This window comes from Camellia sinensis, chromosome 7 (assembly GCF_055761805.1).
Source record: "Camellia sinensis isolate YWXY chromosome 7, ASM5576180v1, whole genome shotgun sequence".
In the NCBI taxonomy this organism is placed as follows: domain Eukaryota; kingdom Viridiplantae; phylum Streptophyta; class Magnoliopsida; order Ericales; family Theaceae; genus Camellia; species Camellia sinensis.
The window spans coordinates 121,003,403-121,030,557 of NC_138967.1; the positions used below are offsets into that span (position 1 = coordinate 121,003,403).

General features: G+C 40.9%; 1 protein-coding gene and 1 long non-coding RNA gene across 2 annotated transcripts; both read right to left on the minus strand.

Moving 5' to 3' along the window:
- Nucleotides 1–1,830: 1,830 nt before the first annotated feature.
- Nucleotides 1,831–4,070, minus strand: LOC145796067 (putative terpene synthase 9). Its single transcript, XM_082881056.1, has 4 exons — nucleotides 3,959–4,070; nucleotides 2,831–3,203; nucleotides 2,326–2,544; nucleotides 1,831–2,227 (listed from the first exon to the last, which is right to left on the minus strand). Exons 1-4 carry the CDS (start codon nucleotides 4,068–4,070, stop codon nucleotides 1,831–1,833), a joined length of 1,101 nt encoding a protein of 366 aa, XP_082737182.1.
- Nucleotides 4,071–17,652: 13,582 nt separating this feature from the next.
- Nucleotides 17,653–22,217, minus strand: LOC145795288 (uncharacterized). Its single transcript, XR_014335929.1, has 3 exons — nucleotides 21,802–22,217; nucleotides 21,057–21,250; nucleotides 17,653–17,804 (listed from the first exon to the last, which is right to left on the minus strand). It is a non-coding gene; the product is annotated as an uncharacterized LOC145795288 (long non-coding RNA).
- Nucleotides 22,218–27,155: the final 4,938 nt, after the last annotated feature.

Consider the following 27,155-nt stretch of genomic DNA (forward strand, 5'->3'; position numbering starts at 1 on the left):
CTTGAATGCCTGTGGGTGAATGTTGGGTTGCTTGAATTGGGACAATTCATTGGAATCCGTATTTTAGCCTACTTGCGAGTAGCAAAACTCAAACCATTGTCCAAACAAACGGATATGCGATGCTTCGTTCCAAACTAGGCGATCTAGTCTATACTTTTGTATTGTGCGCATCACGTAGTTAAAGACTAGCTAATAACCGGAATAAAGACGCATAATGTTTTCAAAATGAGATATCATGTTTAGTAGTAGCCGATCTTTGATCGGGCGAGCGGGGGTGCTCATAGCTGACCTTCCCCAATCGTACCCAAGTTCCCGAGTCGAGGCAACTTTGGTGATGACGGACACGTGGCCTTAGGCAACGAGTCAGGGTTTCCTAAATCTCCCAAAATAAAATATTTAGGTGGCGACTCTGTATCTGGCAAAGTAGTCCATGTTTGGCACTTCTTTAAAAAAAAATCTGTTTTCAAAACGATTTGCCAAATTTGGACTCTTTGGTGATTTATCAGTCTCGCATTGCATATTGCGGGATCAGATTAAGAACTGTGACATTCAAGTCCGAACTGTAGTGAGCCCCAAATGAACAAAACGGGGGGGAGGGGAGGGGATTCCCTCCCGGGACGTTCGGGGACGTCTACAGACATCACAAAATATTTTTAAGGGTCATAAAATAAACCAAGTCACCAAAGCTCCAGTTGTATCTAATTTATTAGAATTTGCTAGAGATGAACTTGTTTGGTAAATAAATTAAATTTGAATTTATTTAAAAAAATAGTAATTTTTTAAATTTCCATCTTAAACTTGAATTTGATTCATTAAGCTTATATGCACGTTAAACTATATAAAAATAAAATTATTTGTCCTCTTCTCGTAATGGACTCAATTAAAGATAAACCAAAATTCATTTGAAATTTGAATTTATTTAAAAAAATATTAATTTTTAAATTTTTTATCTTAAACTTGAATGTGGTTCATCAAAACGGGATTTATGATGAACTCTACAGACTCAAACAACACCCTCTAATTCAAAATCTGGACAGAAAGGATCCCTCTTTTAATAGATAATTCACACTACAAAAAATTTAGTTTTTTGCGACGGCAATGCCGTCTCATCAATATATATATATATATATTTTTTTTTCGGCACCTGTTACCGTCGCAAAAAACTCTCTTATTTGCGACTGTAGTTCATGCCGTTGCAAAAAATAGCTTTATTTGTGACGGCATAGGTTACTGTCGCAAAAAATGCGCATTATTTGCGACGGCAGTTGTTACCGTCGCAAAAAAGTAGCTTTTTGTGACAGGAAGGGGTGTCGTCGCTAAAAACCCATTTATTGGCGATAGCAAGTGGTGCCATCGCAAAAAATCACTTTTTGTGACGGTAAGTGATGCCGTCGCAAATGCTTCCGTGTTATAAAGTCCATTTTCTTGTAGTGACAGTGATAAATTTTCTAACCTGTAACTACTGAATTGAACTAGAACTAAACTGCTTCTAATGTTTGATTCTAGTTTAGTTGTAAAGGTTTCACGACTTAGTTTGATTAGTAAATTTTTGAAATCGTAGATCCGTTTAATTCGTGGAGAGCAGATTAATTTAATAAATAAACAAATCATTTTTTGAATTGTGAACATCTAATTCTAGTAAACCAATATAATGCTAACGATCTGATAAAAGCAATTTGCAGAGTAGCTTGTGGTCTTTGATCTCTCATGCACACAAGTTTTGGAAAAATCTTGAAATTGCCAATGATAAAATATGTTCATAATTAACTAATCTCACAAATTACATGGCCACTAGTAAAAGATTGGGTTCTTGTAACATTGCTTGGTGATTTATGCATGTTGGATTGGAATTGGAATGGGTTTGACAATCAAAGAGGTCAAGCGATCTTTTGTGATCCCAATTGAAGTACCAATGCCATCACCATGCTGAAATATGCTTTGTGCAGTCCTGGCCATGTTTAATGGCATAGTTACTATGGACCTAGCAGGGTGATGACGGTGATTAATCTTAGCAGATGCCTCATTAAGTTTCTTCCATGAAAAGCTTTTTAGGGCCTTAATGCGATCTCGTGCTTCTTCTTCTGAAACTCCTTCCTTGATGTAGGACAGAACATCCAAGCCATGGTTTTTCAGAACATCATATGCAATTTCATTTCCAAAGTTGAACATAGCCAAGTAACATATCTTCATGTACTCTGGGAGCTCCTCCATGGCCTTAAGGTCCCATCTGTTGAATTAATTAAGACAGAGAGGTACATAAAATGCTTGAGATTTATGTAGTTAATGAAAAAAATTAACAATTTTTGTTGTTGTTCTATATCATACCGATTGACTGCACCAGTAAAAAGTTCAAGCTCATCTAGCGATCCGTATATATCATACATGTCATCAATGGCTGTTAGTATGCAGACAAATTTAGTAAGGCATTTCCTGCATTTGGAGAACTGGGACTCGAAAACAATTCCCATTGCCCACAAATAATTCTCCATCAAACGATCTCTTGAAAACTCAAGCTTTTCTTTGAAACCCAAGTCTCTCCACCACCTAATGAATCAAAATCTTCAAGCATTTTAATATTTGGACTAAATTAAATAACATTATACATTCACAAATCAATTTCACTGGTTGCACAAAAATGAATTACAAAACTATTGGGCTCACACTTGGCTGTCTGTTTTCTGCAAGGTCAATAAATATGATTGAACCTCACTGTCTTGGTGTTTAATGGTAAGAAATTTTGTAAATATCTGTTTATGTATATTAATTTCTTAATCATAATCATCGATCTTTGATCCATCAAAGTAAGCATTTGCGTCAGAGTAAAGCTTACTTTGATAATTCTTGGACTTCTTGCTGGTGTACTGATTGCACTAGATTGTAATCCAACTTTGCAAACTTGAGCAAAACAGAGGGCATTGAATCCTCCATGAGACAGAGATCAATGGAGTTCCTTGCTTCTAACCTTGGCATCCTCCAATGGAGTGGGATTTCCAGTGACTGTTTCACTTGCTCACCAAGTTCAATCCCCATCTTCCCTAATGATGAGTTTAGGTGTCTTGTGCTGAAACTATAGGCTTCTTCGAAGTCATCTTCACCATCCATTCTATGGTGTGTAGCCTCATACAAGCTCACTAGTCCTGCCACATCCTCCCTCAAGCTGTCCACGAATCTCCCACTTCCATCTTTGAATTTGTTGAAAACATCTGGTTTTAATCATGATTCCAAAGTTAAAAAAGTTAGGATAACTAGGTCATAATACGTGAACTTATTGTCTAATAGATTTTATAGAAAAAATTTGTCATAAAAAAAGTTACTAATTGTAAGTTTTAGCAACAATTTATAAAAATCATGACAAAAAAAGTCATTAATTGTTAATTTTTAGCGACATATGTAAGAAATTGTCACAAAAAAGTTATCAATCTCTTTCAAGCCAGATCTGTTGCAAACTAGATTCAGATTCAGATTTAATTTTCAGTAATAAATTTATCAATCTCTTTTGTTTTTTGTGTATGTGTAAGAGGATGGTGAATGAGTAAGGATGATGGATATTAATAAATAAATTTACAGTGATAAATTTATCAATCAGGACTTATATATAAATAAGTCTAGTCAATTGGATCGGCCCGTAAGTGCCTCATAAACAAAAGGTTTTTTGCAATAAACAACTTTATTAAGAGATTACTAGTCATTAGACCTACAATCAAGAAGAGTTCCTTACTAAAATAGTTTGGCAAAGCTCTTGATCAAAAGGTTTTTTGCAATAAACAACTTTATTAAGAGATTACTAGTCATTAGACCTACAATCAAGAAGAGTTCCTTACTAAAATAGTTTGGCAAAGCTCTTGATCAGACATGATAATCTCTTAAAGACATGAAAAATCTAACGTCTTGTGCTATCCTCTTAAACAAGATCGAAGTTATCTAGTGTTAATTGTAGCAATACCAAATAGTGTCATACATTGAATGTAATTGATGTATACAATGGGAATAGAGAGATCGAAAGTGGTCCCAATGCTCTTTGATGCAACAATCAGACATAGAGAACTCAAATCGCTAACATAGATCACCATCAAACTAAATCAATTGACAAAGAACTCAAAGCCGATTGAGAATTCAATTGGTCAGTAAAGATGGCTTCCAGAGTTATCATTGTGGCGTAATTTTAAGGGTTTAATGTTTGTTGCCATTAAAGCACCTACATGACTACTACTATCACTACTGTAGTGTGAGATTTAAAAGGAGAATGAGTTGTGGCAAGAGAGAGGAGAGGAAGTGGAAGGTGATTCAAGATTGGGGTCATTGTAGTAGGAGGGGAGAGGGGAAGAATGTAAACGAGAAATGTTTGAGAGGGAACAAGAGGACATTAACGAGGTAAGGGTAAACCAAGTAAACTAAGTTGACTCTTTCAACTTAGGTTGGTCATTGCATATTTTGTGTTACTCTCATTAAAAACAAATATCGATGGTAGGGCGTTCAAAAAATTAGCCAAACCATAAATCGGTTTGAATCAATCTAAATTGTATGGTTTTGTTCAGTTTTTGAGGGGAAGATGGTTTGTTTCTTGTTTGAAAAAATTAAGAATCGTTTAAGGTTTGATTTATGATTAAGACTCAAAAGAACCTAATAAAACCGAATTGAATCATTTGATGTTTCATTAATTTTATTTTGTATAGGGTGTTCCACAATATACTTTTCTTATCATTGACTTATTCTAACATCAATCTCATTCCAACATCGATCCAACATCATATTTACAAATTACTTTCTCTTTGTACAAAAATGTGTGTATAATTTTTTTTATTATATTTATATGATTTTCACATTTCTTATATTATTAAAAATTACATTTTATAGTAATTATTAAAAATTATGAAGAATTTGTTTTGTCTCCACATATTTTACAAAAGTTAATATTCCATAATGAGAGGGTAATTTATACCTAAATTGGGCCCAGATGGGTAAATGGGCCGAGCTGGGTAAATGGGCCGTTCTTTGGGCCACAGTAAGAAGGGCTGGATGAAAGGGGGCTTGTAGTTAGCCCGGTCCTGGTAAGCCTTATTGTTATCCCGGTCCGAAAGAACCTTGAAGTTAGTCTGGTCCAGAGAAGCTTTGCATTTAGCCCGGTCACCGTACTCAAAGTTAGCTCGGTCATGGCTTATCATGGTTAGCTCGGTCAGAACCTTGCTATTTGTTAGCTAGGTCTAATCACACCTGGTTTGTACCTGAGAAACCGAGGTAAGAGCAGTGAAAGGAAGAACCAAACTAGCTATAGTTTGGTCTAGTCTGCGGCTTAGCATAGCCATGCTTACCTTGGTCGTATTGGAATCCGACCATGGTAAGACCATCTCACTTGGTTTAAGCAGTGAGGGGGGTGTTGAAGGATAAGTATTATCTTTCAGGAATGTAACTCCTAAGAGGACTGTACATGGAGGAGTAAAAGTCCTACTAGGATTGTGCCACGCGGAACCTATAAAAGCTCACAAACATCACCTATGGAGAGGTAACACAACTTTGATTCCCGAATTCACAAAGCTTTTTGTCTATTTGTCTATTTTGCTGACTTAGGCATCGGAGAGGTATTCGGCACACACCCGCCGACTAGCTCACGTTTGTGCTTTCAGGAAGTAAAGTGACGACGTACGGAGGAGCGCAATCTTGATCAACAGGATTATACGAGAAGGTTTATTTCTTTCCCATTCAATTGGCGCCATCTGTGGGAACAAACAAAACGAACAAAACCTCTAGATTAAGTTTTACTTGCTAATAAAAAGTAATGGCGCGCAACGAAGATTTGCCGCAGTCCGCCATTGATGGACAAACCCCAGAAGGAGGTGGGAGGCGTGAAGGTTTGCCTCATGTCCCTCTCATGGCAGACTTGGAGCCCCAACGACATAACCCCAGGAGGGATGCTAGGGGGAGGCGGAATAACAGCCCCCGTCACTCTCGTTCACAAAGTCCTGACAGACAAATGCGGAGGATTGATCCTCAAGTTCTGGAGGACCGCGTGAAGGAGCAGGACGAATTGATACGATGGATGGCGATGGACATGGAGATGATGAAGCACTAGATGAAGGGAAAATAAGTGGCGACAGGAGAGTGGCGCAAAAGCAAGACACCTCCTCGCCACTTAGAAGACCGTGGTAGGCATACCACACCATCACAAGCAGAGAGTAGAAGCCTCAGGACAGGCGATACTCAATCCAAAACCTCCAGGACTCGTTGCTCCAAGTCTGAGCGAATGAGGACTGAGAGGTCGTATACTGAGGGAAGCACCTATCGGCCCTTGCGCACGCACCAGACGTCATCCAGGCAGACGGAGTTGCCAAGATTATCCGACTTACGGACCGTGCTGGAAGAAAGGGCATGATGGAAGGAGGATACTAGGGCGCGCGACCCTTGCAGGGTATCTGCCCTTCAGCGGTTGGCTTCTCGGACGCATGGAAGCGTCGAGGTTGGAATGCCATTACCGCGCCTTGCCTACGAACCAACGGACAAAGCATTAGCGAGGCTGCAGACCTCGCCGTTCGTTCCGGCAATCGAAAACGCGCCCCTACCTTTAGGCTTCCTCCAATCCAAATTCACCACGTACGAGGGAAAGACAGATCCCTATATGCACCTGAGCCACTTCCGCTAGGTTATGACGGTATATCGGCGAAACGAGGCTTTGATGTGCATCCTCTTCCCATCAAGCCTTGGCGACCTAGGCTTGACTTGGTTCGAAAAACTTCCAGAAGGCAGCATAGCCTCCTGGGCGCAATTGGCGAAGGCGTTCGTGACAAGGTTCAGAACGAACACCAAAACCCCGGTAGAGATTGATCAACCGCTCTCCATCGACATAGGCGAAAAAGAGTCATTAAGATCCTACAATAGCCGCTACTGGGAGACCTTCAACCAGATTGGGGATTGCCCCACCAATCTCGCCATCGCACAGTACAAAAGAGGCCTGCCAGTCGGGAATAGACTAAGAGACTCAATCACTATGACACCGTCTCTCACGATGGAGGCCTTAATGGAGAGAGTGCACCAGCACATTTGGGTAGAAGAAGATGGCGCCCATGCTAAAGCAAAGTCTAGCACGATCGTAGTACCAGATAAAAAGACCGCGGCAAAGGTCAACGCGGTAGAACGTCCGAACAAAAACGGACGAAACAGGCGGGACAACGGAGAAGACCAGGATAAAAGATGGTTGAGAGTCCGCACTGCCATTACCACGGTATTCAAAAAGCCAATCTACTGGATTCTAAGCGAGATACGCGATGAACCTTTCGTCAGATGGCCTGCCAAGCTAGGAGAGGCTCAGAAGGACTACGACGAAAGATCACAATGCACCTTCCATAAAGAAAAGGGGCACCGCACTGAAAATTGTACACCATTGAGACAACATCTAGAGGAGTTGGTGGCAGCCAGTCACCTGGACAAATACATTGAAGGAGGGGCACAGCCAGCCCCCCAGAATGACAACCACCCGAACAGAATGCCAATCAACGCCCCAGCTCAAGGCGTGATAAACGTAATATATGGGGTATGCGAACCTGAGCGCGTATGTGAGCTCAGGGGCATGATAAAAAAGGCTGAGCACTTAAGGGAGGTTCTAAGTGCACAACCCACAATCAAGAAAGGAAGAACGGAGACCACCAATGTCATCTCTTTTTCAGACAGAGACTTGGTGAGGATATACTGTCCTCACAACGACACGCTGGTCGTTACACTCTGCGTCAAGGATTACGACATCAAGTGGATTTTGATAGATCAAGGTAGCTCGTGTGAGATAATGTACTACGACACCTTCAAACAACTGAAATTGGAGGATAAAGACTTGGCACCAGCTGTATCCCCCCTGATCGGATTCAACTCAATGCCAGAGGGGCCAGTCGGCAAGATTATCCTTCCAGTCAGGGCAGGAAGCGTGACAAAACAAGTGGAATTTTGGGTGTTGAAGGTCCCTTCCACTTACAACATAATCTTGGGAAGAACATGGCTGCATGCCATGCGAGCGGTAGCTTCATCCTACCATCAAGTAATGCGATTCCCCAACGAAGCCGGGGTAATTGAAGAGGTCTTTGGAGACCAAATTATGTCCAAGCAATGCTTTGTCACGATTGATGGCAGCCGCGTTGCCAAGGGATATGTTCATTCGGTGGAAGAACCTGAGAGCAATGAACTGTTCACAGATGTCGGCAAAGTAGCTGATCAAAAAGTGATAGAAGACTTGGTAGAGGTAAGAATAGATGAAAAGAACTCGGATAAGTTCTTTTTGCTCGATTCGTCGTTGTCCAGCACTGAGAGATTAAAGTTCTTGGAATTCTTGACCTCTAACATCGAAGTGTTTCCCTGGACACCCTACGACATGCCAGGCATTGATCCAAACTTCATCTATCACCAACTCAATGTCCACCCATCCGCCAGACCAATCATTCAGCGCACTCGCAGATCGGCACTCCACCACGCTGAGATAGTGGCGGAAGAAGTGGAAAATCTGCTAGAGACAGGAGCTATCAGAGAGGTGCATTACCCCAGATGGATTTCCAACACAGTCGTAATGCCAAAGAAGAATGGCAAATGGCGTGTCTGCGTCGACTATAAGACAATCAACAAAGCATGCCTAAAGGACAGCTTCCTCCTACCACGGATAGATCAACTGGTAGACCTAACGGCGGGGCACAACCGACTTAGCTTTCTTAATACGTACGGAGGCTACCATCAGATCGCCATGTATGAACCAGACCAGGAGGTCACGTCCTTTACAACTCCAAGAGGACTGTATTGCTACAAGGTCATGCCCTTTGGCCTAAAGAACGTAGGGGCAACATTCCAGAGAATGGTCACCAAGATGTTTAAGCCGTTGTTAGGCAGAATAATGGAGGCTTACATCGACGACATGGTGGTTAAGAGCAAGGATGAGAACGACCATCTAAGGGACCTAGGTGAGATGTTCCAGATTCTGAAGAGGCACAAGTTGCACTTTAATGCATCTAAGTGCGCGTTCGGTGTAGGATCTAGCAAATTCCTGGGCTTCTTGGTGACCAACCGGGGTATAGAGGCAGACCCCTCCCAGATCAAAGCTATTCAGGATCTGGAGAGGCCTAACTCAGTAAAAGAAGTGCAGCGTCGCACTGGCATGACAGCTACACTCAACCGATTCATTAGCCGGTCGTCAGACAGACTACGACCATTTTTTCAAGCATTAAAAGCCAAGTTCGAGTAGGACGAAGAATGCGACCGCGCTCTGGAAAACTTGAAAGAATACATGTCTTCTCCACCACTACTTGTCACCCCAATACCTGGAGAAGAACTCTTCCTGTACCTGGCAGTCTCTCAGCACGCAATTAGTGCAGTGTTGGTCCGTACAGAAGGAATCCAACATCTGCCCATCTTTTATGTCAGCAAGACATTGCTGGGCGCCAAAACAAGGTACTTGCCACTGGAAAAACTGGCCTTGGCCTTGATGATGGCCTCAAGGAAGTTGTCCCACTACTTTCACGGCCACATCATAGTCGTCCTCACAGCTTTCCCATTAAAAGCTTTGTTTGAGAGGGCAAACTTTACTGGGCGAATCTTGAAGTGGGCAGTAGAGTTAGGACAATTTGACATCAAGTTCCAACCCAGAACCGCGATAAAGGCCCAAGCTTTGGCAAACTTTGTCGCATAATTTACCCCAGGAAGTCATTATATCTGCCCAGTCGACCTGACTGACACAACCGAACTAGGGATAGGAGTTGATGCCGGAATAGCGCAACCCCTGGTGCAGGATAGTCAGTCAGACCCCAAGGCAAACCAGAGTAAAGAAAGTAAGGAAGAAGCGAACCATGCTACACCAAGCCAAGACTCACCAACAAATAAAGACTTGGTACAATCAGATAGCGAGGGGCAGACAGTAAGCATGGACCTTGAAGAAAACACCAGCAACATTCTTGACCCCACGGCATCATCTGACCCCTCCACTTGTTGGAAGTTGTTCGTTGGAGAGATATGAAAGCTCTTCATAGATGGAGCATCCAACCGGCACGGCGCATGACTTGGCATAGTCCTCATCTCACCAGACGGCCTAGTTGTGGAGCAAGCAGTCAACCTTGGCTTCCCAGCATCAAACAACGACGTAGAGTATGAAGCACTTCTTGCAAGTCTCAAATCAACATTCTACATGAAGGTCACCGAGCTAATGGTTTACAGCGACTCACAACTGGTGGTAAACCAAATTTCAGGTGACTACGAAGCAAAGGATGACAAGATGGCTAAGTACCAAGACTTAGTCAGAAAAGAGATCAAGAAATTTGAAGTAGTAAGGATAGACCAGATTGGCAGGGAAGAAAACAGCAGAGCAGACGAACTAGCAGGCTTTACTTCAATGGCAAATCCATCCATCACTCATCTGCTGCTAATCGACTACCTACCAAGACCAAGCATTGAAGACCCCGAAGCAGAAGAGGTATGTTGCGCCGAACTAGGCCCCTCATGGATGGATCCCATCACACTGTTCTTAAAAAACGGCGTTTTACCGGAAGAAAAGAAAAAAGCCAACAAAATTAGAGCAAAGTCACAGCGATTTTGGCTCTCCCCTTCTATGGCATTGTACAAAAAGTCATTCTCAGGACCTTATCTAAAGTGTGTTCACCCCAGCAAAGTGGAAGCATTCTTGTTTGAGATACACGAAGGTGTGTGCGAAAGCCACCAAGGAGGAATATCGTTAGCTTACAGAGCCATTTCGTAAGGATACTGGTGGCCATACATGCAGGCAGACTCGGAGAAGTATGTGAAGAAGTGCAAGAAATGTCAGAAGTTCGCACACCAAATACATCAGCCAGCCAGAGAGGTCCTACCATTGACCAGCCCATGGCCCTTCGCAATGTGGGGCTTGGACATAGTAGGACCACTTCCAACAGCACCCGGAAACAGAAAGTTCTTTCTCGCAGCAACAGACTACTTCACAAAGTGGGTGGAAGCAGAAACATTGGCATTAATCAAGGAAAAAGATGTGAAGAAGTTCGTCTGGCAGAATATCATTACTCAGATCGGCATACCTAAAGCCCTAATATTTGACAACGGCACTCAGTTTGATGGTAGAATCTTTAGAGGCTTTTGTGAAGAATACAAGATAGAGTTCTACAATTCTATACCGGCATATCCCGAAGCAAATGGCCAAGCAGAAGCATCAAACAAGGTTGTCTTGGATGGATTGAAGAAGAGGTTAGAAAAAGCAAAAGGCAAGTGGGCTGAGGAACTACCTCATGTTCTGTGGGCTTACCGTACAACACCTCGACGATCAACTGGGGAGACACCATTCTCTTTAGCCTATGGCATGGAGGCAGTAATCCCACTAGAAGTCGGCCTCCCTACAATTAGAAGCGAAAATTTTGATCCAAACTTGAATGGAGAAGCCATAGCATTGGAGCTCGACCTCGCCAAAGAAAGAAGAGAAAGAGCACTGGTTCACATTGCCCCATACCAACAAGAGTTATCAAAGAAATACAACAAAACAGTGCATCCAAGGCAATTCAAGATCGGAGATCGGGTACTACGCAAAGTGATGGGAAACACCGTGGTACCAGGAGATGGCAAGTTAGGGCCTAATTGGGAAGGACCTTACAAAGTGGTCGGATTAGCTGGCAAAGGGGCATACCACTTAGAAGATGAGGACGGCAAAGTAATTCCCAGGCCATAGAACACTGCCAATCTCAAACTATTTTATTTTTAGCCTTTCTTCAGAATACTTGCAATTTTTCTTTTCCCCAATAAAACAAGTAGTTTTCTTTTCAGCATAAGTGTTTTATTCTGTAAAAGTTGTTTTAGTGAGTTAGGGGCATTGAAAACATGGTTGGCTAGAAAAACCAACACCCTTCCTAAGTCCAGGATAAGGATCCAGGCTGCAGGACGTTTGGTCGGAATAACCAAACACTTTACTCTAGGTTGGCTGGGAAAACCAACACCCTTCCTAAGCCCAGGATAAGGATCCAAGCTGTAGGACGTTTGGTCGGAATAACCAAACACTTTACTCTAGGTTGGCTAGAAAAACCAATCTAGAGGTTGGCTGGAAAAACCAACACCCTTCCTAAGCCCAGGATAAGGATTCAGGCTGCAGGACGTTTGGTCGGAATAATCAAACACTTTATTCTAAGATGGCAGGAATAACCAATTTAGAGGTTGGCTGGATTAAACCAACTCTTAGTACTCTTCAGCCGAGGTAAGTATCTCAGCTAAAGAATGGTTGGCTGGATTAAACCGACTCTTGGTACTCTTCAGCCGAGGTAAGGGTCTCGGCTAAAGAGTGGTTGACTGGATTAAACCAACTCTTAGAACTCTTCAGCCGAGGTAAGCATCTCGGCTAAAGAATGGTCGGCTAGATTAAACCAACCCTTGGTACTCTTCAGCCGAGGTAAGGGTCTCGGCTAAAGAGTGGTTGGCTGGATTAAACCAACTTTTGGTAATCTTCAGCCGAGGTAAGGGTCTCGGCTAAAGAGTGGTTGGCTGGATTAAACCAACTCTTGGTACTCTTCAGCCGAGGTAAGTATCTCGGCTAAAGAGTGGTTGGCTGGATTAAACCAACTCTTGGTAATCTTCAGCCGAGGTAAAGATCTCGGCTAAAGAGTGGTTGGCAGGTATACTTATAGTCGCAATGTTAAGACCGGAATAAAGTATCTCGGCAAGAGAATGCTGTACCTCATCCAAGACTTCAGTTAGAAAGTAAAGTTCAAGCATAGAGATCAACCGAAATAAGAGTTGGAACAAAAAAACAAACTTCATTGAAAATTCAAAGTAAGTACAAAGGGTGGGGCCTCAGGCCGGCTACAATCTGTGTTCAAAAGCAAAGAAAAGAAAATACAGAAATCAAGCAAAAAGAAGAGAAATGCAAAGTCAGGCAAACAGATCATCAAGATCAACATCAAGTTCAACCGCAGCCCGGTTTCAGTTGGAAGCTCGGTTTCGGTCGGGAGTATGGCCTCGGTTGGAAGCACGGTTTCAGTTGGTAGTTCGACAGTCAGGTCTTCCACCGTTGGCTCCGCCCGAGCTGACTGATTGGTAGGTTTATTGACGACCGGGGTATCGTTGGGCACGGTTTCTTCTTCATCATTCGAATCTTCAAGAAATTATTGCTGAAGGGTCGCAGCATACTCTGATAATGAGCTCGGAATGAAGTATGGAGGAGGATTGAAGACCTCGGTCTCAGGTCCATGACCGAGCTGCACCACGGCCCCCCTCCAACCGCACTTAAAGAAGAGATCCTTCATAGCTTCACATTGCTTGACATAGAGGGCTTCGCCTTCCCTGAAGCCGCGGGTCTCCGCATCCTCCAGCTGCTTCCCAAGCTTTGTTATCTCGACGTTCTTCTTTCCTTCAAATTTAGCCAGTTCACGCAGGTATTTTTTTTTTATCACGGCAGCAGCCTTTTGTTTGTCTGCTTCAGCCGAGCTAACAAGACCGGTCAGACGACCGTTCTCGATTTTTAGCTCGGCTATCTGCTTCCTGACCTCTTCTAGCTCGGTTGTTTTCTCAGTTACTTCGGCCATGGCTTGCCTTGCTGTTTTACAAAGCTCCAACACACGCTTATGAGCAATATGGTTCTTTTGCATGGCCTGAAAAGGAATGGGAAGAGACTTGTAGTAAAACCGAGCAAAAAGTTGTGCAAATTAAAAAAATCAGCAAAGGAAGCTACTTACAAGCACCATGGATTTTGTGGCCGAGTGGATGGCCTTTAGCTCGGTCAAATGGTTGTGGTGCTCCATGTCTGTTGGAAGGCAAACACTCTTGGCAAGGTTGAATGCCATTAAGTGATCTTTTTCAGCGAATCGGTGTCCTGAATAGCTCGGTTCTGGAAAGTGATTTTGGGTGCCCACTTGGAGGAGCTAGCTCGGTCGGAACGCTCCGGTTGCGGGCTTGGTGGAAGAATGGTTTCGTCTTCATCAACAAGGCGTTGCACGGTTGAGATAGTCCATGCACGCTTGTTTGGACGAGATGAGGAGGGTTGTTGAGATGGAAGGGCCACCACGGTTTCCTGAGTCTGGTTAGGCGGCGGTACCTCGGCTCGGTTCGTTTCGGTCAGGAGGGCCCTTAATGCTCTCTTCTTTGCCATCTCTTGTTCAGCAGTTAGAGGGATGAGATTGATTTGAGGCAAGTTTGGGTCCGGTTCAGGAGAGGCTTCTAGCAAAAAGTCAGTTACCTTTGCTTTTCGTCGGCTGCTATATCTGTATGTCGGTTCAAAGTTCAGTAGCTTGGCCCAACTTCTTTCGGGATATCGCAATGCGGCGCGAAGTGTGTTCAGATTGGGGTAACTGTATAACGACTTGAGGTGGGATGAATCTGCATAAAGAAGACAACAGTTAGATCGGTTCAGGAATTGGGGACCGAAATAAAAAGGAGGCAACTGTTAGCTCAGTTCAAGTATTGACAACCAAAGTAAAGAAAGACATGCAATGGAGCTGAGATAAACCTACCGACTACACCCTTGTTGTAGTTTATTCTGTCACCAGGGATCTGGGCTTGTTAGTCCTCAAAATTCTCAGATACCCAGAAAAAATCATCATCATTGACATCTTTATCCGGAGTATCCTTTATTATTTTTTTACGCCGGCGCCTTATTCGTAGGTAGTAAACCCAGCCATCTTCCGCCGAGCCAATGGAATATTGGTGGAAGAGCTCGGCTAAGCCGAGGCTTAGACCAGCCCAGCGATTTAGCTCGGCAATACCATTTATTATACGGTAAGAATTGGTGGAAAGTTGGGTTGGGCAAAGGTTGGTTTGCTTGAGAAATTCGCAGAGGAGAGGCTGAACAGGAAATCTTAGTCCGGTTCCTACTATGGACAAAAGGGTAAAGGGAACAAAGCCGCGGTTTTCCCATGGTGTGATATCTTGGTCGGCTAAGGTGAGGTGAACATCGTCAGGGATGTTATAATCCTTTCGGAATTCAGCCATACCACCAGGTGTGTTTACTAAAAACCTATACTTTCCCATTTATGGTTTAAGTTATGAATAAATTAAACCTAAGTTTTAGCTCGGTCGGAGAATAATGCTGAGTAGCTCGGTTGAGCGCTCAAAGGAGTGCCTGGGCAACCTAAGTCTGCAAAGTGAAAAAAGAAAAAGTGTTAAGCACTGATCATTGGTCCGTGCTACAAGAAACAAAGGCAAGATAAATGATGTCCTAGCTCGGCTATGAGAATTGCTTCGTGTCTTAGCTCGGTTTGAGGAAGGGGTCTGTTAGCTCGGTGTGAACAATGGATTTGTTAGCCCGGTTGAGCCTCTAGGGGCAGCATTCTTAGTTCGGTTTGAACTAAGAAAGCTGGTTTAGCCCCGAAGTTGTAGCTCGGTCATGGTCGAGGCTTTCAAGCATACTATTACAAACATAGTACGGATCAATAGCCCAGCTAAGATAAATGAAACAAAAAATGGTTCGACATGATGAAACTACTAGTTTAGCATGAAGTGCTAGTCCGGTTGGTAGTCTGGCTAGGTTGACATCAACTACAAACAACCTCCTAGTTCGTTTATGTTGTGATTTTGGATCAAATACAGTGTTCTACAGATTGCTTAGTGAAATACAAGTGGTTCTTGTAAGGTTTTTCCCAGAAAACGCAAGGAAAAGCAAAAATGTGTTTTGCAAAAGGCACATAAACAATATGCTGTGGATTGTAAACAATACAGTGTAAAAAGAGAACAGATTTGTGTTACTTACCAGGTTAAGAGGAAGGAAATAGAAAGTAGAGAACAGCAAGGACCACAAGCTTCACAGTTGCAAAGTTAAAGAATAATGGAGGCTCGAAGAGAGAGAGAGAATGAAGTGAATAGTGGTATGAATGATTCAAAAAAGAACGAAGAGATTTGTTTTGATGGAAGGCCCAAAATTTGGGCGGGACTGTTCAAAAACACGGGGTACGAAGACGGCGTGACAGCTGCCTTGGGCCAATCGGAGTGTGCCACGTGTCATTGGAATGAGAAGCGATTCAGTTGCTGTGATTGAAGAGACGCTTTGACCGGACAGCTAGAGTCCGGTGTGAATTTAGCTCGGCTGGAAAGGCTAAAGAGTTTTAGCTCGGCTGGGAAGGCCAAATAGTTTTAGCACGACTGTAAAGGCTTAAAAGTTTAGCTCGGTTGTAAGACTAAAGTTTTTAGCTCGGCTGGTAAAACAAGTAAATCCCTATCATGCTACACATATGGAATTAAGGGGCAATTGAGAGGGTAATTTATACCTAAATTGGGCCGAGATGGGTAAATGGGCCGAGCTGGGTAAATGGGCCGTTCTTTGGGCCACAGTAAGAAGGGCTGGATGAAAGGGGGCTTGTAGTTAGCCCGGTCCTGGTAAGCCTTATTGTTATCCCGGTCCGAAAGGACCTTGAAGTTAGTCCGGTCTAGAGAAGCTTTGCATTTAGCCTGGTCACCGTACTCAAAGTTAGCTCGGTCATGGCTTATCGTGGTTAGCTCGGTCAGAACCTTGCTATTTGTTAGCTAGGTCTAATCACACCATGGTTTGTACCTGAGAAATCGAGGTAAGAGCAGTGAAAGGAAGAACCAAACTAGCTATAGTTTGGTCTAGTCTGCGGCTTAGCATAGCCATGCTTACCTCGGTCGTATTGGAATCCGACCATGGTAAGATCATCTCATTTGGTTTAAGCAGTGAGGGGGGTGTTGAAGGATAAGTATTATCTTTCAGGAATGTAACTCCTAAGAGGACTGTACATGGAGGAGTAAAAGTCCTACTAGGATTGTGCCATGCGGAACCTACAAAAGCTCACAAACATCACCTATGGAGAGGTAACACAACTTTGATTCCCGAATTCACAGAGCTTTTTGTCTATTTGTCTATTTTGCTGACTTAGGCATCGGAGAGGTATCCGGCACACACCCGCCGGCTAGCTCACGTTTGTGATTTCAGGGAGTAAAGCGACGACGTACGGAGGAGCGCAATCTTGATCAACAGGATTATACGATAAGGTTTATTTCTTTCCCGTACACATAAGTTTGAAGCATACTTGTGTAATTTTTGAATTCCTTGTATATGTAGAATCAATTTTTGTTACTCTAGACACATACTACAAAAATTTTGATTTTTTGCGAAGGCAAAATGCCGTCGCAAATACTCATCATCCTGTCTCAAAAAACTTTTAGCGACGACAAACGGAGGGTCACAATAGAAGGCGTTGCAAAAACTTTTTAGCAATGCCGTCGCCTTTTTTTTGCGACAACATATTTTACTATTTACGACGACATTTTACTGTCACCAATAATGTGTAAAAATAGTGACCTTTTGCGACGACTCTATTTTACCATCGCCAAAAGTTTTATTTAAGACGACAAAAATTGTCGTCGCAATTTTTTTTTTTTTTTTTTTTTTTTTTTTTTTTGCAACGGCATTGAATTTGTTGCCCAAAAAAGGCTTTGATTTTTTGCGATGGTGTGGTGCCGTCGCCAAATACAATAATTATTAGAAATAAAAAAATACTTGTTTTTTGCGACGGTTAGGTGCCGTTAGAAAAAAAAAAGCCCTGCTGTAAATTAATTAAAAATATTAAAATTACCTGTATTTAATGAAAAATAATTTAAAAAGAAACCAATAATTGAATAATAATATAAAATTCTTGTATATGAATAACAATTTCTCCATAATAAACATATTCTTGCATTCATAACTATACATCAACAAAATTATCCCAGTATATACATATATAATGTTTATATACATAATGTTATTCATAGTTCAAAATAATATAAACCAAAATTAAATTTTTCCTCGGCATTCTCCATGGTACAAAAAACAAAAATTAGTGGCATTCTTCACAGGCATGAAATCCACAAGAAGCAAACTCCTACTCCGAAAATACCTGGAAAAAAAATAAAAATAATTAATGACAATATAATTATGTGTTAATATGTTAATTACAAAAAAAACATAAAAATTTAACTACTATACAATTACAAAGATAATTAAGTAAATAATTGTACCGAGACCGAAATCCTACTCTAACTCCCAAACCGGGAACCCAATTCGAGTCTCGTCTTCTCTCACAAGTCTCTCGTGCCAAGGCAGTCATGTGTGCCAAGTTTTGTGCTAATCCGACACCGTTTGGTGATTTTGGGGCGTTAACACCTCGAATTCTAAGTTTTTTAAAGAACTAGTTTACCTAAAGTGAAATTCGGCTCTAACTCCCAAACCGGGAGCCTAATTCGAGTCCCGTCTTCTCCCATAAGTATCACGTGCCAAGGCGGTCGTGTGTGCCAAGTTTCGTGTTAATCCGACACCGTTTGGTGATTTTCGGGTGCCAACACCTCGAATTCTAAATTTAAAAAAAAAAACTAGTTTGTCTAGAGTGAAATTCGGCTCTAACTCCCAAACCGAGAACCCGATTCAAGTCTCATCTTCTCCCACAAGTCTCTCGTGCCAAGGCAGTCATGTGTGCCAAATTTCATGCTAATCTGACACCGTTTGGTAATTTTGGGGCGTTAACACCTCGAATTCTAAGTTTTTTAAGAAATTAGTTTGTCTAGAGTGAAATCCGGCTCTAACTCCCAAACCGAGAACCCGTTTTGAGTCCTGTCATCTCTCACAAGTCTCTCATGCCTAGGCGGTCATTTGTGCCAAGTTTCGTGCTATTCCGACGTCGTTTGGTAATTTTGGGGCATTAACACCTTGAATTCTAAGTTTCTTAAGAAACTAGTTTGCCTAGAGTGAAATCCGGATCTAACTCCCAAACCGGGAATCCGTTTCAAGTCCCGTCTTCTCCCACAAGTCTCTCGTGCCTAGCCGGTCGTGTGTGCCAAGTTTCGTGCTACTCTGACGCCGTTTGGTGATTTTGGGGCATTAACACCTTGAATTCTAAGTTTTTTAAAAAAACTAATTTGCCTAGAGTGAAATCCAACTCTAACTCTCAAACCGGGAATCCGATTCGAGTCCCGTCTTTTCCCACAAGTCTCTTGTGCCTAGGCGGTCGTGTGTGCCAAGTTTTGTGTTAGCTGACGCTGTTTGGTGATTTTGGGACGTTAACACCTCGAATTCTAAGTTTCTTAAGAAACTAGTTTGTTTCTTAAGAGTGAAATCCGGCTCTAACTCCCAAACCGGGAACCTTATTTGAGTCCCATCTTCTCCCACAAGTCTCTTGTGCCAAGGTGGTCATGTGTGCCAAGTTTCATGCTAATCCGATGCCGTTTGGTGATTTTGGGGTGTCAACACCTCGAATTCTAAGTTTTTTGAAGAACTAGTTAGCCTAGAGTGAAATCCGGCTCTAACTCCCAAACTGGGAACCCAATTTGAGTCCCGTCTTCTCCCACAAGTCTCTCGTGCCTAGGCGGTCATGTGTGCCAAGTTTCGTGCTACTCCGACGCCGTTTGGTGATTTTGGAGTATTAACACCTCAAATTTTAAGTTTCTTAAGAAACTAGTTTCTCTAGATTGAAATCCGACCCTAACTCCAAAATCGGGAACTTGATTCAAGCCCCGTCTTCTCCCATAAGTCTCTCGTGCATATGCGGTCGTATGTTCCAAGTTTCGTGCTACTTCAATGCCGTTTGGTGATTTTAGGGCATTAACACCTCAAATTCTAAGTTTCTTAAGAAACTAGTTTGTTTCTTAAGAGTGAAATACAGCTCTAACTCCCAAATCGAGAATCCGATTTGAGTCCCGCCTTCTCCCACAAATCTCTCGTGCCTAGGCGGTCATGTGTGCCAAGTTTCGTGCTACTCCAACACCGTTTGGTAATTTTGGGGCATTAACACCTCAAATTCTAAGTTTCTTAAGAAAGTAGTTTGTTTCTTAAGAGTAAAATCCGGCTCTAACTCTCAAACCAAGAATCCGATTCGAGTCCCGTCTTCTCCCACAAGTTTCTCGTGCCTAGGTGGTCATGTGTGCCAAATTTCATGCTAATTCGACGCTGTTTAGTGATTTTGGGGTGTCAACATCTCGAATTCTAAGTTTCTTAAGGAATTAGTTTGCCTCGAGTGAAATCCGGCTCTAACTCTCAAACCGAGAACCCGATTCGAGTAGTCCCGTCTTCTTCCACAAGTCTCTCGTGCCTAGGCAGTTGTGTGTGCCAAGTTTCATGCTACTCCAACGTCATTTGGTGATTTTTGGATGTTAACACCTCAAATTCTAACTTTCTTGAAAAACTAGTTTGCCTAGAGTGAAATCCGGCCCTAACTCTCAAACCGGGAACCTGATTCGAGTCCTGTCTTCTCCCACAAGTCTCTCGTGCCTAGGCGGTCGTGTGTGCCAAGTTTCGTATTAATCCGACTCCGTTTGGTATTTTCGTGATTTTGGGGCGTCAACCCCTTATATTTTTCATGGCATAATTTTACATGTTGTAGAAGGTTATTTTTAATATATTTATGACATACTATGTATGCCATATATAATCTTTTACGAGAGAGAGAGAGAGAGAGAGAGAGAAGCATATTCAAAGTTCATTACGTGAGTAAACTCAATATATAAACACATGATATTCAAAGCATATTCAACATATGTAGCTCGACCACATGATGCATTTTCTTCATAAGGGCATAAGAAGCAGGATTAAATTATCATTATTGATTTCCTCCAGGTAAACAACTTATCATTTATAATAAGAAAACAAACATACAAAGTGCATACCTAGAAGAACCACCAATAAGATCAGTTCCATGTAGAATACAATCAATTTATTTCATGTCTATTATGAAAATATATCCAATCAATTTACAGATTATATTACTCAAATTATTTGACTATCCAACTTCTCATAGCAAGAAACATCCTTGCATTTTGGTGTTAAATCATCTTCACAAATGTGTATGTACAAGCATTGCTTGCATATATATCGGGATGATTCAATGAGGGGGCGAACACACAAAGCAATAAATCTTAACTAGGTGCATTTGTTGATCAACCTATATCCTGATAGAAGTGAATCAGATGGAGGATAAGGACCAACTGATCAAGCTTTTGGATAAAAAATTTACAATTGAAAAATAATGTATTTAAATTGATTTTCTTAATCATCTTAATCCATAACTGGTGGGATTTCCATCTTTGTAATCTATTGATGACAAAATTTAATGTGTATCAGATTACCGAAGTTACTATTTGAAAATGAATATAACACATGCCTCCATGAAGATTCAGAGCTCTGTTGCAAATAGCTGGCACAATTTTTTCATTACTCCAAAGTTGAGATAGCATACGTTGCAATTTGTTGAAAACATTAACCATGAATGAAGTCCACAGCTTGGCATATATCACTCAGTAATGGAGCAAAGAGGTAGTCTCTTGTTGGAAGCACCAAATGATTAATACCATAAGCCTGCAACAAATTACCATAATCCGAAATAAATGAAAAAGCTTGGTGAATAACCTTGCACTACAGTGAAATATGGCTGAAGGATGTCAATAAACATGGTGTTAAAAAAATATGACGTAAAATAGTTTATGCATCTCAATAACATTCATATGTTAGACCACTAATCAAAAAAATAAAACATAAATAAAAACCATCTCCCTTAGACTTATTTGGTAAAGCTCATATTCCAATAAATCAGAAATACCCAACAAGATTTCAGATGTAGTGAAAAGCCAAAAAGAAATACTTTCTCAAATAAGTCTGGGAATGAATGCACTTCAGAAGCAACCTTTAATTATTTCACTTAGTAAAATAAATGGATGCACTTCAGATAACAAAGCTACAACTCACCAGGGTGTCCTTAGATGAAATCATGATTACCTAAATAAATCACCATAAAACTATAACTGACCAGTTTTTTAACCCCCAAAATCAAAGTAAACCCCAAATGCACCATCAAGAACGCACAAATCACTACCAAACAAACTAGTAATTATAAATTTATATATACTAACCAAGACAAATAGGGCAAGTAGGCAATTCAACGAATCCGGGCAGAGGTGAATAGGCTTCTTCTACCAACTCATTGCTCTCCGCTGATTGAGCAAAATATATATGACAGATCTCAACCTAACAAATCAAGCATAAAAATCTCAAATTAAAAATACTAGTAAAAGATAACATTAAACCTTTTAAATCTAACTAATATATATACTACTATATAATGCACACAACTCATAAGGGTTTGAAGGTTTGTAACTTAACTTTTCCTCCAAAAAATGCTCAATATTGTTAACTGCTACCATTTATCAAATTCAACCCATATTCTTCATTCATCAAATCATCAAAAAATTAGAATGTAAAATTGTAGTGAAATTACAAACCCATACTAGTATATAAAGCACACTACTCATGAGGATTTAAATTCAAAAATACCCATATTATTAACTTTTTCAAAAAAAAAAAAAGAAAAAAAGATAACAGCTAGCCATTCTCAAATTCAACGCATCTTCATTCACCAAATCATCAAAAAAATAAAAATTGAAGAGCTTGGGGATGGATACCAGAGGAAGTATAGTTCGGAGAAGTAGTCGAGGTGGGATCCACATAAGAGGAGGAAGTCATCGGGAGAGAGGTAGTTGGGGACATCGACGACGAAGAGTTTTGTGGATCGAGCGCTAGAGCCCGTGAGAGATGTGGTGGAGGTGGGGGATTGGCTGCAGAAGAGGTGGACTACGCCATTGAGTTTGGTTATTGAGAGGTGGTTGCTAGGCTTTGTGGCGGAGCTGCTACTGGTGGTAGAAGAAGAGAAGGGGCGGCACATGTCGATGAGTGGATTTGGAGGATGAACATTCTTAGGGTTAGGATTAATGGCCTGCATGTAGAGATTGACATTCGTAGAGTGAATCAATCAATGAACCCTTACTGCGAAGGATCTAGAAATATAATAAAATGAATCAAACAAAGGTGAATCGATGATGAGCACTTACCATAAAGGATTGATCGATGATATCGTCGAGAGAGATATAGGGAGAGAGAGAGAGAGAGATGGGGCTTTCTGGTTGAAAAGATTAGGGATTTGAGATTTAAGAATTTTTGGTTAAAGGGGAAAAACTAGCACGAATTAGATTTTGAGTTTTTTTTTCTTTTTTGCCACGTCAAGTATAATCGTCACAAATGAAAATTTTAAGGTAGCGTTTAGTAACGTTTACGTTCTTGGTTTATGTTTACAAAAAATTTATAAATTGATTTTTATTTATTTTTAGAAAAACATAAATTACAAACGTGTTTGTTTTGAACAAAATTTTAATTTTTTTTAAAAAAATATCAACTAAAATACATGTTTTTTCAGGCCTAAAATATTTATATTTATTTTTTTATTATTTATGACAATGGGATTATACACATTATAATTGAAAAAAAAAATTGATTGGAAAAAAAGTAATTAAAAAATTATTTAAAAAAAAATAACTTACGTTTAAAAACCAACGTAAACTCATTTTTTGAGTTTACAATTTTTCCTCAAATTTATAAACTGAGACAACCATTTATAAACAAAAAAAATTATCAAACAAGTTTTATGACAGTTTTGTAAATTTTTGTAAATATAAACTGAAAATTGAAAACGAAATAGTTACCAAACGGGCCCTAAACAATGAATCCATGGCTCGTTTAGTAATTTTTTTTATTTGCGACGGGAGTATTGCAGTCACCGATAACCTGTATTTGTAACGGGGGAAGGTTGTCGTAGTAGAAAAAAAAAACTCATTTTTTTGCCAAAAACCTCTGTGTCCATTTTGTTACGCAATGAAAGCTAGGAAGTGAGAGAAATAGAAAATAAAAGAGAAACATAATCAGTGAGAGAAAGAGAGAGAAAGAAAAAGAGATGAACGAGAGAGACATAAAAAAAAAGAGAAGAGAGATGAGCAAGAGAGATGAGAGAGATAAAGAAGATAGATGAGTGTGAGAGATAGAGAAGGGAGATGAGCAAGAGAAACAGAGAGAAAGAGACAGAGACAGAGAGAGAGAGAGACCCATTTCATTTTTTGACTTTTTCCTTTTTCAACAACAATGGGCTTAAAGAGAGAGATAAGTGTGATTGAGAGAGAAGAGAGATGAGTGAGAGAGAGATAGAAAGAAAGAAAAAAAGAGAGAGAGAAACAAGATGAGCGAGAGATAGACACACACATAGAGAGAGAGAGAGAAAGATAGCAAAAAGAGATGAACAAGAGATATATATATAGAGAGAAGAAAGATGAACAAGAGAGAAAGAGAGCGAAGAGAGATAAGAGAGCTAGAGAAAAGAGTGATGAGTGAGAGAGAGAGAGAAGAGAGAGAAACAAGATGAGGGAGAGATAGACAAAAAGAGAGAGAGAGAGAGAGAGAGATAGAGAAAGGCAACAAAAAGAGATGAGCAAGAGACAGAGAGAGACATAGAAAGAGAGAGAGAGAGAAGAGAGATGAGCGAGAGACAGAGAAAGAGAGGCCCATTTCATTTTTTGACTTTTTTCTCTTTCGACAAGTGATTAAGAGAAATGAGAGATGAGCGATTGAGACAGAGAGACAGACAGAAAGACAAAGAGTGATGAGTGAGAGAGAGAAAGAGAAAGAGAAAGAGAAGAGAGATGAGCGAAAGAGCAAGAGAGAGAGAGAGAGAGAGAGAAACATGAAGATAAAAAAATAGGTGAAACCCAATTAAAATATAAACAAAGCCTCATATAGATTGACATCAAAAAATTATGTGCATCTAGAAGGCTTCAAACCTAAGACCTTGGAGGAAGCACAACCTCGAAATATTTGGAAAATTACAAATCAATATACTTTTTCAAATTAATTACAGATTTATAAAAAAAAAATTATAAGATTAATTATTAAAGTTTGTCATTGATCTCAAATTTTTTCCCCCCTTTCAAATTTACACCTGAATTGCTATTTTTTTAAAATATTTTATGAGAAATATAGAAATTATGAAAATTTTGGAAGATCTATGTGACAAAATTGGAAATGGATCTACTCACGAAATGGACATTGTAGACAACCCATTTTTGACCGTCCTCAAGACTTGGACGTCACCGTTTGAACACTCGGTGATCATCCATGTTCGTGTTCGTCCTGAGTTATTGAAGGTCTCGGCCACGCGCCTTGTCTCAAAGACCTCTCGACTTGCCTGTTTTGTGTTTGGTTTTGCACCAAACACTTATGTTTTGCTTTTGAGGGGCAGAGAATGGCTTGTTGGCCATCCCCACACCTCACCGGCCATGGCTTGAGGCCACCGGCCATGTTTTGTTGCCACCGGCCATTAGTAATGGCCGGCTGACACCATTTGTGGCCAGCCGACCATTGTTTTGGTCAAATTGTCATTTTTGGCTGGCCGACCACTGTGCATCTGCTTTTGGCAGATATTTTGTGCCAGCTGTGATAGCTGGCACCTTCTTTGCACCCCCTCCTCCATACACGTGTATGGAGGGATTTCACTCTTGCTTAGCTTATTTTGTAAGCTTTGCAAGAGTGAATCTCTATAAATGGAGGCCTTCTCCTCCCTCCTTTAGGGTTTTCCAAAAAAGTTCCAGAAAGGGTCTGAGATTAGGGTTTAGGATTTGTATCTCTCTATCTCTATATCTCCATCTCTTTCACTCTTGTGTGTGTATAAGGGGTATTTGTTCTTAGTTTTGCACTAGGACACCTAGTACCACACCTTACCTTGGTTGCTGAGGTGCCAAAGGGTTGTTCTTGAAGTTCTTGAGTTGATCTAAGCTTGGAGAGGCTGCTGGAGCATTGTTCTTGAAAGAGGTCTTCAAGGGTAAGAACTTTATCCCTTTATTCCCCATTTTTGCATAGGCTTTTAGCCATCCTTGCATCTATTTTTAAGCTTAACTTATAACATATAAAAGTTCTGATTTTAAGTGCTTAAAATAGTTGTTTAAGGTTGTTTTGGTGTTTGGGGTTGTTTGACCCCTCTTAGGCCTTGTTTGGCCTCATTTTTGTGCATTTTTGGTGAGCTCCGGGACCACCTGGTGCTTTAAGGCCCTAAGAAGGAGAGGGCCATCCCCTCTCCTTGTTGTCTTCAATATTGGCCATTTTAGCCTCATGTGTGAGCATCTTGTTTAAGTTCATGTTGGCCATGTCTTAAGTAGTATTTGGGCTTATTTTGTCATGATATAGCACTGTTTATAATTTGTTTAGACACACCATGCATGCTTAGCATACTTGTCTTGTAATGCCATGAAATTGCCTTAACATGTTTTGTGCTTTGAGCCTTGTTTCTAGCATGATTTTGGCCTAGCTTTGTGAAGCTTTTATGCATGTTTTGGTGTGTTGGAGGTCTGTTTTTGGTTGCTCGGGTCATCAATGCTTTGCTTTGTATAGCTACCATGCAATCTCCCTTGTAGGCCTTGAGTGTTGACCTCTCTAGCATGCTTTACTTGCTTTGTTTCAGTGGTTTGCAACCACTTATCATGTCATTTCAGTCCATATGGTATGCTTGTATGCTTGCATTTGATGCTCCTTCAATGCTTTAAAAGGTTGATGTCTTATGCTCCATGTTTGGACCCTTTTGAATGCCTCTAGGATTAGGTCATTTAGATACCATCTAAGTGGTTCTTGGGGCTTACTTTGGCGTGATTTAGGACTGTTTTGGTTTACTTTGGTCATTTGCTTCATGTGTCACATGACCATAGTTTAAGTCCTTGGACTTTGTTGCATGCCTTGAGTGCTTTGTTGAGTTGGTTTGGCACCATCCTTAACATGATTTTCAGAGCTTGAAATGTATGCCATATGTCCATGTTCATCTCCTTTTAAGTGTGGTTAAAAGTCCCTCTTTGATGCCTAAGATTTGGACCTTGTATGCATGCATGTTTGTATGCACAATAGCCTTCATTTCCTTGACATTTGGCCACTGTTTTGGGCTTACTTGAGAGCTGCCCAAACTAGTTTAAGTCCCTCCTTCGCATGTTGTTGCATGCTCGCCTTGTGTGTTGTTGCATACTTGGTCTATCGCATGTGTCGCATGCTTGAATCATATTGCATTTGGCATGCGTTTCCTTTGCTAAGTTACTTAACATGTTGTCCATGTTGCATCTTGCATGCTTGCATGGTTAAGTCGCACTTTGCATGCTTGTTAGCTTGCATACTTGTTACATGCCTTGCATGTTTGTTTGTTTAGGTTGTGTGCTTAGTGCATATTACTTGCTTTCATGCTCATATTGCATACTTAGCTCACATGCTTAGGTTACATTTGGCATGCATGCCTTGCTTCTTGAATCGATTATGATAGAGGTTGGGTTCGTTTGTTGGTTTGGTTTGCATTACATTTGACATCAAAATGCATACTTGGCTTCTTGGACCATCACGCATTGAAATGCACGATTGG